The following is a 10,393-nucleotide window of genomic DNA, read 5'->3' as shown; positions in this document are numbered from 1 at the left end:
TGTTTTTCCTGGAAAGGTTTTTATTAATGTGAGTGGTTGATTTCTATTCCTTTCCACAGTTGATCATTAAGTGCGTTATTCATAAAACGGCAGTAGGGCCAAACTAACTGTATTTCTTTTTATCATGAAACAGCAGTAGGTCATACAAACTACTTCCAAACTTTTTTATTTGCATAAAGTGCTGTTCCAGCAATCATACCTCCATGCAAACATGTAGTTCATGAATACTACGGTTCGTTTTATTTGGTTTTTGAAACAAAATAATTGTTTTAAAACTTGTGCGAAAAAAAGAGTTGTTTAAAAAATATTTCGGCGACAATCGGAACTTGATAAGGCCACACCGTTGTGCCAATGGGGACCCGTCGGCCAATCACAAACAGCGTCTCATATTAAAGTACCACTGTATGCAAATTACTCAGTAGTTTGGGGACGACCTGTGACCTCGACGACGCACGTCGTCGGCCTGACGCACGGCATCCGGGGTTTATCGATACAGTACACAACAACTAAAAAAAAAGTCCCCATCATTGCATTGTACATCCCTTAGACTGTGTGTGGTACGGTGTGTGTCCGGACAGACGGCCGGTTGTGTACTTCGGACTTTAAGTGGATTTTTGACGGCGCAAAGTCAACCTCGAATTATCATTTTAGAAAGGAATAACTCGGTGCAAAGCCTGTTGTCGCCATGCTTGCTGCTTCTAGATTTGTCAGGCGGTTTTCAACGTCAACTTCGCAGGTTAGAATTTGTTTGCTACTTTATGTTCCCATTCTCATAAAATCTTGTAGTTGTAAGTTGTGTACTGTCGATGTCTGAAGTGTTTAATTTTTGTGTAATGAAACTTCATCTTGATCGTCACCCAACGAACTTTGTTGAACTTGAGAAATGAGTTGCGTTGCTCACACGAAGAGTATGCGCCATATTGTATTGTAATGCTAGAATTTGTATTGCAAGCATTGGTGCTCAATTGTTTTTCCCATTGTTAATAATAAATAACATAGACTAGAACTTGGAGTTTGTTACACTTTGGGTTTTTCGCCAGCATTCAAAATCAAATCAAACTGCATTGTACTTGCTCTAGTCTATCCTACCAATGCATGGCATGCACGCACTAACTAAGCCAAAGCGTTGAGTAACTATTTATAAAAAAGCTTGAACAAGTTTGAACTGGTTCTGGTGAAATGTTGCATAATCTCCCTTATAACCCCAACATGGGCAGATCATCATTAGAGCTAAAACTCCACATATTCCTTCAGGATGTACATGTGCAGGTGATTCAGCAAGATTTACATATAATATAATAAAGTGGTAATATAGGCTTACAATTTAAATATTGGTTTTTGAAGTTAGTTATTTCTTTTAGTTTATTTTATTTAGTTTAAGAAGGCTAGGGATTTTTCGTTATTTGTTTGTATATTTGGTAATTATTTAAACTAAGTGATGCTTATTTCCTTCCTTCATGTTCTTATGTTGGGAATAAAGTCCTTGGAATGGTGGTAAAAAACACTTGTGTATTTTGGCTTAAATAGTTCAACCACGAGGGGAACATTTTATGGACTTTCCCAACTGAACTCCAACTCCATATGGAACAGATCTTGATAACAGTTCATCAAATTTGCTTTGAGATCAAAATCTGACTATCCGACTGTTACAACAAGATGTCGGTGCAGGTTGTGTATAGTTCAACACTTCAACATTGCTTTATTTAAACTCAATACCAATAACACACCAGTGCAAGATGTATTATTTGATGGAAAACCTAAGAATATGTTAAAATGACAAATGTTTGCTTTTAAAATTGTGTCAAAGATGTCTGATTCTTTCCTGCTTTTAAAGACCCTGGGCACTACTGGTAAATGTCAACGACCAGTCTTCTCACTTGGTGTATCTCAACATATGCATAAAATAACAAACCTGTGAAAATTTGAGCTCAACTGGTCGTCGAAGTTGCAAGATAATAATTTAAGAAAAAAACACCCTTGTCACACAAAGTTGTGTGCATTCAGATGCTTGATTTCGAGACCGCAAATTCTAAATCTGAGGTCTTGAAATCAAATTCGCGGAAAATTACTTCTTTCTCGAAAACTACATCACTTCAGAGGGAGCTGTTTCTCACAATGTTTTATGCTATCAACCTCTCCCCATTACTCGTTACCAAGTAAGGTTTTATGATGATAGTTATTTTTAGTCTTGCCAGTGTCGTCTGCCTTTAACTCAATTTAGGCTTACACTAAGCCAGCATGTAATGAACAGGTTATATTACTTACTTAGCTTAGAACGTTGCAATAAACTATTAATCATAAGGGGGGGGGGGGGGGGGGGGGGGGGTATAGCTGTTGTCAAGCGAGAATCTAGGAGAAATGGGTGCTTATGTAGTGTAGTCTTTATTTATTGCAATTGTCTCTAATGTCAAAAACTGAATAGGAAAGAAAAAACATTGATTATTAATTTTTGGAATTGATAAGAACCCAGTGCACTTTTCGAAAAGAGAATGGGATCGCCCCGGTGTTCCTGGCTGTGGCTGTTGTATGCGCTGTAATACAATTGTTCATGTATTCTTGTTCAAAATATGTCTGTTTAAATGTATCCTGTTTGAAAACTTAAATTTAGGTTCATCATTCATTGAAGCATGACCCAGCTAGTTTAATTTTGATCTGAAAGCCTACTTGATAATAACCATGGAGGAACGATGGTATGATAGTAAAACATGCTTAATATATATCATCTGAAGTGCCCTTGTTTTTTTTAATATAACAAAGGTCAAACAATTTTAATTCTCCAAAGATCACCAAAGATCACCTGAAGGTGACCATTGGAAATATCTGTGACTTTCCCTTTGAATGTTGCCCACCTATATGACATAATAGGCTGGCATGAATGGATGGTCAAGAACAGTGGAAGGGTGAAGGAAAGGCAATTTCAGTAGGCCAATACCTTAGCTTGAAGTTTGAAACAGTTATATTCCTTGTTAAATGCACCCTGTGGTTTGTAGTTGTACTCTACATTGTTCATACATGCCTGTTCATACACATGTAGTTGTACAGGTACATGTTATTGTAGGATATACACAACATGGTTTTGTAAACACACCATTTAGCATAACTGTAAACATAATCTGCAAGGATACATGTTTATTCATGAGGCTGGAGCTTTCATGGTTTCTTGCTTGACAAGCCTACAACTACATGTACAATAGACTGGCATGGTTGACCTTTTAAAGTGTTTGTAAATTTGTAGCTCACAATGGGGAGCCTAGCATCAGCAGACACTGATTAGAATACAAGTAACAGCTGTTCTGATTGGCCAATGAATATGAGGATAGTTGGGGGTGTGTCATAGTCCCTTCATTGATTTTGTGTTGGTTGTTAGTGGCCAGTTATTTTCCAGGGGTACAAAGCTCATGAATTATTCATCAAAGTATGGGAGGTCTTTTGTTTGGTTAGCTCAGTGCAGTCCTGGGGTTTTTCTGTCATGCACAACATGCATGTACCAGTAGCTTGGGTTTTTTAAATCCCACATAGTTTGTCTTGGGTACTTGCTGTGCAGTTCCTTGCTGATTATTTCTCAAGTTGAAGAGTGTATTTCCAGTGATCATTTAGATCCAAGAGCGACTTGTGTGGACTTCATTTGTGAACTGTGTAGTACAGTAAGTAGTGAATTGTTTTAGTGGTACATTTAACTATTAAACAGAGGGAGTAAGTGCATGAAATGGAAATGAGGGAACATGTGACTAGATGTGGACTGAACATGTGTTAAACTATAATATAATGCAGCGCCCAACCATTAGTACCACTAAGCTTAACCATGGCCTTACCACTCCATAATTTGTTCTCATTTTGTGGATAACTTTCTGTATGGCGCCACCACTTTTTCACTCATTTTTACAAAAAAGGATATCTCATTGAGGTAAATTAGAAACTATGTAATATTATTTCAAATCAAATGAAAAGGTGGTGGCGCCATAACACAAACTTTTCCAATTTTTTAATAAAAAAACACAGTAAAAATACAAGTTTATGAGGTACTGTTTGTGACCATATACAGTGATACCTTCAATTGATAGTAGTGATAAATAGTTTGCGACAATGAACCAGCGCAAGGCATTCAAATAAATTCACACACAGATCTTATTTGAAATGTGTTCATAATAAACACATAATAGACAAGGAAACTTGTCCACCCCACACTCTTTAGATATCTAAAATAATTCCTAACCAACCAGGTTGCCTTGAAACAAACTTGCCTCATTGGAGCAAACGAATGGGAACATTATTCATTTGCCTTTGTGTCAGACTGTGCGTTTAGTACATAATTTGTGAATGCACTACACACTGCGGCCTCCATTCCAGAGGGAATAAGGCTGGTTCTTTAAGACTTGGATTGTTTTATGATTTGCTGATCTTTAGAGAAGAAGTAAAACTCTTAATCCCTCCTTGGGCAGTAACTGCTAGTGAGAAATTAAGTATTTAATACTTTTATGTTTTTGTTGTATTTCATAGAAATTCAATACATACTGGAATATTTTCGGAAGGCTTTTTAAAGTCACCTGGAAGTGGTATTTTGTCAAAATTAAGCTTTTGTCACTAAAATATGTGTTTTGATGTGTGGAATATGAATAAACAATTAACTAAGGTTTTTAAAAATTAGTTTCCATGTTATTTACAAATTTGAAAATAAGCCTGACCTGAGAGGGCGCTGTTCGTGACGTCATTCGAGGCGCGATGAATCGCATGCAGATCTAACACAAGATAGTGACGCTTGGCGCAAGCTAAAAACATGCACTCAAAGTTGAAACAATATCTGATTTGTTTCACGTTAGGCAAATGCTCCTTTAGGTTTGTTACGTCTTTCAGGTACCTTCTTCGACTTCCCCACTAGCTGAAAAAAAATTGTTGGGATGGCGTCATGTTTTAATAAAAGAACTTTTCTCTTCATGTCAAAATGTGTAGTGTATTCCGGACTCTCGAAGCACAACGGCTCGAAGTGTTTGCTGCATGCACAGTGCTGGAAAAGACTTGCAAACTGACCCCATCTTTAGTTGACACCTGGTCGACATTGCCGGAAAAATGCAACACAAAACCTTTTTTGAAACGTACAAATTCACGACTAGGACTTGAGTGTACTTGCACGTATGTGTGTTCGATGTTCGATCGAGGCAAAGTCTGCCTCGATTGCATCACAAAAGGGGTAGGCGGAGTCACCCCCACACAACTTTATTTTATTGTTCAGAAACATATGTTTGAAGGAAAAAAAATTCTTTTTCCAGGTGACTTTAAGTTTTCAAGGAAACAGTTTTGTAATAATGTTGAGCATATGGTAAAAATAGTTTTCACTTCACTTTAAACACTGCACAACCATTCAATTTCTATTTTAAGCTGGGGATACAGCAATGACCTTCACTAGCCAAGAAATACAGTTAAAACTAATGTGAAACATTCGTCAGGAACCCCATGGAATATGCATGTGGGACAGTTTGAATGTGTGCCAACTCGTGTCTCAAGCTTGAGTGGTCAAATTGTACAGTGTCTGTATAGTGTGATCAAGGGGGATACAGCATGACAGTAGAACTGAGTGCACTTTGAAAAGTGAAGTACAGTACAGTACAGTACAGTACAGTACAGTACAGTACAGTACATGCATGAATGAGCTGTACAAACTTCCAGACCATACCCCAAAGACTGCATGTTGTGCAAGGTACACAATGTATGGTGTCTTCCACAGCTGTCTTGTGGGTGTGCTTTTGGGGGAAGGGGGTAATAGACCCTTCCCATGAAATATGTAAATTGCACATAGCGCGTGCGCACTAAGATTTTGGTTGGCAAATTGAGGGAACATCGCAACTCAATGGTGTTTGCCAACCAACAGGGTCTGTACGCATGCGTGAATGTAATTAGCATATTTCATGGGAAGGGTCCATTCCTGTAAGACATCTTTGTGTCTAAGTTGGTGGCTGGAGACTAATCTGAATTCAATGGGTTTGAGTTTTAATGGACAACATACACAGTGTAAGGATACAGGGCTACTCAAGAAGAAAGATTTGGTTCTTTCTTTACAAAGATACACAGATTTACAAAGCACCATCCTTCATGAAGAGCTGGTTATCTCATTTTGCATTGTATACTTTATATAAACAGATTTCTAATTATCAGATTTGTTAAATTACCCAAGTCAAATTCATGAAGGTTACATTGCGCAAGAGTAGACAAACATGTACATACCGTGAATCGTTGGTTGTCTTTAGTGACATGTGGGTCTGCATAGTAGTGTAGAATCAGATGTTATCACTGTAAGAGGGGGGTGTGTCCTGGTTCAAAGTCCATTCTGCTAGGTACATGTACATTGTTTCAAACCAGTTGACACCAGATTGTCTGTTTGTCTTTCATAACATCATCTGTGATAACTTAATTTTGTTCACATTATTTTGTAATAAGTACCAACCTAAGTGCTGTGTCACTGATCATGGAAAAGTGCATTATGTAACTAAATTTCTTTGAATACTGCCATGCTTCATGCACTTTATTTGTATTTAAGGTATGATAATTTGGTTGAACTAGCAAGCTTGATGACAGGGCTATGGAGGCGCTCGCCTCCTTGCTGCTGCTGTTCATTGCCTTGGTGTCTCTTGAAAAGGTCCATAAACTTTTCTCATTGAGGCGGTTAGGCCTTTAGGGCCTTTAAGAAAAATCGACCTTGAGCTTCAGAACAAAAGTTTCAAACCTCCTCTAACAAGCTACAAGCTTAAATACAAGGTTGTTTGTACATAACTGGATCTTAAAATAAAAACCCAACAAGATTCTGCTTTTTGTGCAACAAAACTTAGTAGAAGCCGATCTGTGGTTAGGGTTGTAGGATAGACTGGTCCCCTTCTTAAGTACGGCTGGTATTATGTATAAACCCTACCAGTTGGGCAGGAGAGTTACATCAAAAATAAGAAGGGTTTTTAATCTTGCTTTCAGGAATGAAATGGTCCAGAAGATTGTTTAATTCCCACTGAGTATATGCAACATGTTGGCTACATAGAGCAGGTTGAGATTATTTGTGCAGCCTAGCTATAAAAAAACAACCCTGACTGTGGCAAATTACAAGACGTCAATAACAATTGATTGATCACTTTGTACATTTGCAGAGTATCTTTAACAGAATGAAGATAGCTGTGATAGGTCAGAGCCAGTTTGGTGAGGAGGTTTATAAGCTGATCAGACAGAATGGTCATGAGGTCGTTGGAGTGTTCACAATACCTGATGTCAATGGAAAGGCAGATCAACTTGGTAAGTTTGGGCTGATTAACGTGTCAAATCAACATGAACTTGTTTAGTCGTCTGAATCACTCTTTCACCCCAAAATGTGAGTTTTCTGGGTCATGGTTCGGGAATTATACTTCTACTGGGCTTGGGTTAAATTTTAAAAAGCAACGTCAGATTGAAAGTCTATTTTAGAAGCAAAGTATGATGTCACCCTAGGCTGTGGTACTGTGAGTCTTGCTCGTATTCAAACTTCTAGAAACATAACGGTCCCAACCAATGTCCTACCAATTGAGTTTTCCATTGGCAGGATTTTGTTTTGTCAATTATTTATTTAGTATAACATAGTTTATGGCCATGAGCACAAACATACTGTTTGGAATGTGAAAGTATGCTTTTAGTGCTAAAATTATGAAAGTAAAATCAATTTAACAAGATAATTTATTTGCAAAGGTTTGTTCTCATGCACATGGTTTAATGCAAGTCCTCAGTCACACTCATACACAATCACAGTTGAACATGGCATATTTGGAAACCATAATGCTGTTAATACACAAATAGTAGGACATCCGTAAATACTTGTAGTAAAAATAAAAAGAGCAGGTACCAGTATTTATTTTGCATGGTGAGGTTTACTGTCGTCGGTTGTTTCATTTACATACTGTATTTGTCTCTGTACTTCTGTTACAGCCTCCACTGCAGAGAAGGATGGCATCCCGGTATTCAAATTCCCAAGGTGGCGAGTTAAGGGAAAGGCTATCCCAGAAGTCCTTCAGGTATTGAGAATCTTCAACAACTTCCTTCAACTACACCCCCCCCCCTTCCATAAGTCCTTTGTCCGCTTTTCTATCTTTGAATTTAACTTTTTGAAAACCATGACAGAATCAAGTTACACATCATTTGGTTGCTTAAGTGTTAATCTTCTTGAGTCTGCTTATCATGTAATGTTGATTTATTTTGTGTAGGCATATGAGCAGACCAAGCCAGACCTGAATGTGATGCCCTTCTGTTCTCAATTCATCCCATCGGAGGTAACAGATCACCCTAAGCATGGATCCATCGTGTATCATCCTTCTATCTTACCAAGGCATAGAGGAGCCTCTGCCATCAACTGGTAAGGACGATGCCGGCATGGTATCCAGACATTTTACATTATGAAAAGGACACTCATTAGAGAAACTTGAAGTCTAATAGGAATTGTAAAGGGCACCAAGGACAAGAGCAGGGCAATAACAGCCCTGGCCTCCATGGAATTCCAGGTCTGTAATTGGATAATAATGTAACATACTGTAACTGCCTCTGGCTATCGGGCAATCTTGGCGGTCTAGTGGCAAGGGTCATGGTTTTGAATCCCACCCGAGTAAAATGCCTGTGATTTGTTTTTCTTTTCACAGAGCTCAGGAAAGTACATTGCTTACACACACTGGTGTATTGGTAAAAGCAATGTAATTTTAACATCTCTTAAATGTTACATTTGTTACACACATTTTACTGTAAAGTTAAACAAAAATTCTATAGATGTAGGTCATGAAATCCACAATTTGGATTTTACTTTCTGGTAAGAAAACATTGCGCCGTCAATGCATTGTTTATGGTGACATTCTTAACAAGTTAGGGTGTGGGGACTGTGATATTATGCTACATTTCTAGGGTGTGGGGACTGTGGTATTATGCTACATTTCTAGGATGTGGGGACTGTGGTATTATGCTACATTTCTAGGGTGTGGGGACTGTGGCATTATGCTACATTTCTACTTCAACTGAATATAACTTTGTATTTTTGTGCAGGACTTTGATGTGTGGTGATAAATATGGTGGTTTCTCAATCTTCTATGCTGACGATGGTCTGGATACAGGTCCTATTCTCTTACAGAGAGAGGTGTATGTTGACATTAATGATACACTAGATACATTGTACAACCGTTTCCTGTATCCAGAGGGTATTGTAGCTATGGTAAGACCATAAACACACTACAATCAATCTGCAGTACTTATCAACACTTGAGGGCGCTCTCAAAAATAATGTTATCACTTTCGGTGTATACACTATTTTAGTCTGCACAGTTTTAACATCGGCATTCTGTCACCTTTATGAGCAGTAAAGTTTTTAGTTACTTCTAAAATGGGTTTAAAAAGCTCCTTTAGAAGTCTTACTTTAGCAATGAAAAAACTATACCACACATAGAAGTGACACTGACAGAACGTGGATGGTAAATCTGTGCAGATGATAACCGCGTATAACTCCAAAAGTTATACTAGAGCGCCCTCACGTGGTAAAAAATACAGAAGATTGAATGGACTACTACAATGGTGTTGTTTTGAAAAGTGATTACAACAATCATTTACTAATTCTTGCGTTGCATTTTATCACATTCAAAGGGTGCATCAAAGTGTTCTTTATTTATCACATCCAAACAGTTGCAAGAAAGGGCTCTCTCTGTTAAGGACTTCTTTTTTATATATGGTTGAATTGTAAGACACCTTGTAAGAGTTAGCAAGGTGATGCAGCCAACCGTACCAGAAACACTGTGGCCAACAAACTGTGGCCTCTTGAATTGTAAGACACATTTATATAGACACCTTGTAAGAGTTAGCAAGGTGATGAAGCCAATCATACAAGAAACACTGTGGCCAACAAACTGTGGCCTCTTGAATTGTAAGACACATTTATTTAGACACCTTGTAAGAGTTAGCAAGGTGATGAAGCCAATCATACAAGAAACACTGTGGCCAACAAACTGTGGCCTCTTGAATTGTAAGACACATTTATATAGACACCTTGTAAGAGTTAGCAAGGTGATGAAGCCAATCATACAAGAAACACTGTGGCCAACAAACTGTGGCCTCTTGAATTGTAAGACACATTTATATAGACACCTTGTAAGAGTTAGCAAGGTGATGAAGCCAATCATACAAGAAACACTGTGGCCAACAAACTGTGGCATCTTGAATTGTAAGACACATTTATATAGACACCTTGTAAGAGTTAGCAAGGTGATGAAGCCAATCATACAAGAAACACTGTTGCCAACAAACTGTGGCCTCTTGAATTGTAAGACACATTTATATAGACACCTTGTAAGAGTTAGCAAGGTGATGAAGCCAATCATACAAGAAACACTGTGGCCAACAAACTGTGGCCTCTTAACAATAG

General features: G+C 38.1%; 1 protein-coding gene across 2 annotated transcripts in view; it reads left to right on the top strand.

The window, feature by feature from the left end:
* The first annotated feature begins 548 nt into the window (after window positions 1–548).
* The window catches only part of LOC117307139 (cytosolic 10-formyltetrahydrofolate dehydrogenase-like), a 27,042-nt gene continuing 17,197 nt past the window's right edge, over window positions 549–10,393 (top strand). Inside the window, exons 1-5 of one of the 2 annotated variants that reach the window (XM_033791808.1) lie at window positions 549–736; window positions 7,125–7,266; window positions 7,930–8,015; window positions 8,205–8,353; window positions 9,028–9,193. In XM_033791808.1, coding sequence (XP_033647699.1) covers window positions 686–736; window positions 7,125–7,266; window positions 7,930–8,015; window positions 8,205–8,353; window positions 9,028–9,193 — 594 coding nt within the window. In that variant the 5' untranslated portion in view covers window positions 549–685. Of the gene's footprint in view, window positions 737–3,433; window positions 3,645–7,124; window positions 7,267–7,929; window positions 8,016–8,204; window positions 8,354–9,027; window positions 9,194–10,393 lie in introns of those variants that run through there. The other variant, XM_033791809.1, reaches the window with a different exon arrangement.

Source organism: Asterias rubens, chromosome 2 (genome assembly GCF_902459465.1).
Source record: "Asterias rubens chromosome 2, eAstRub1.3, whole genome shotgun sequence".
Classification (NCBI taxonomy): domain Eukaryota; kingdom Metazoa; phylum Echinodermata; class Asteroidea; order Forcipulatida; family Asteriidae; genus Asterias; species Asterias rubens.
Note: the sequence above shows the minus strand (reverse complement) of the source record. Positions and strands in the feature narration are given on the sequence as shown.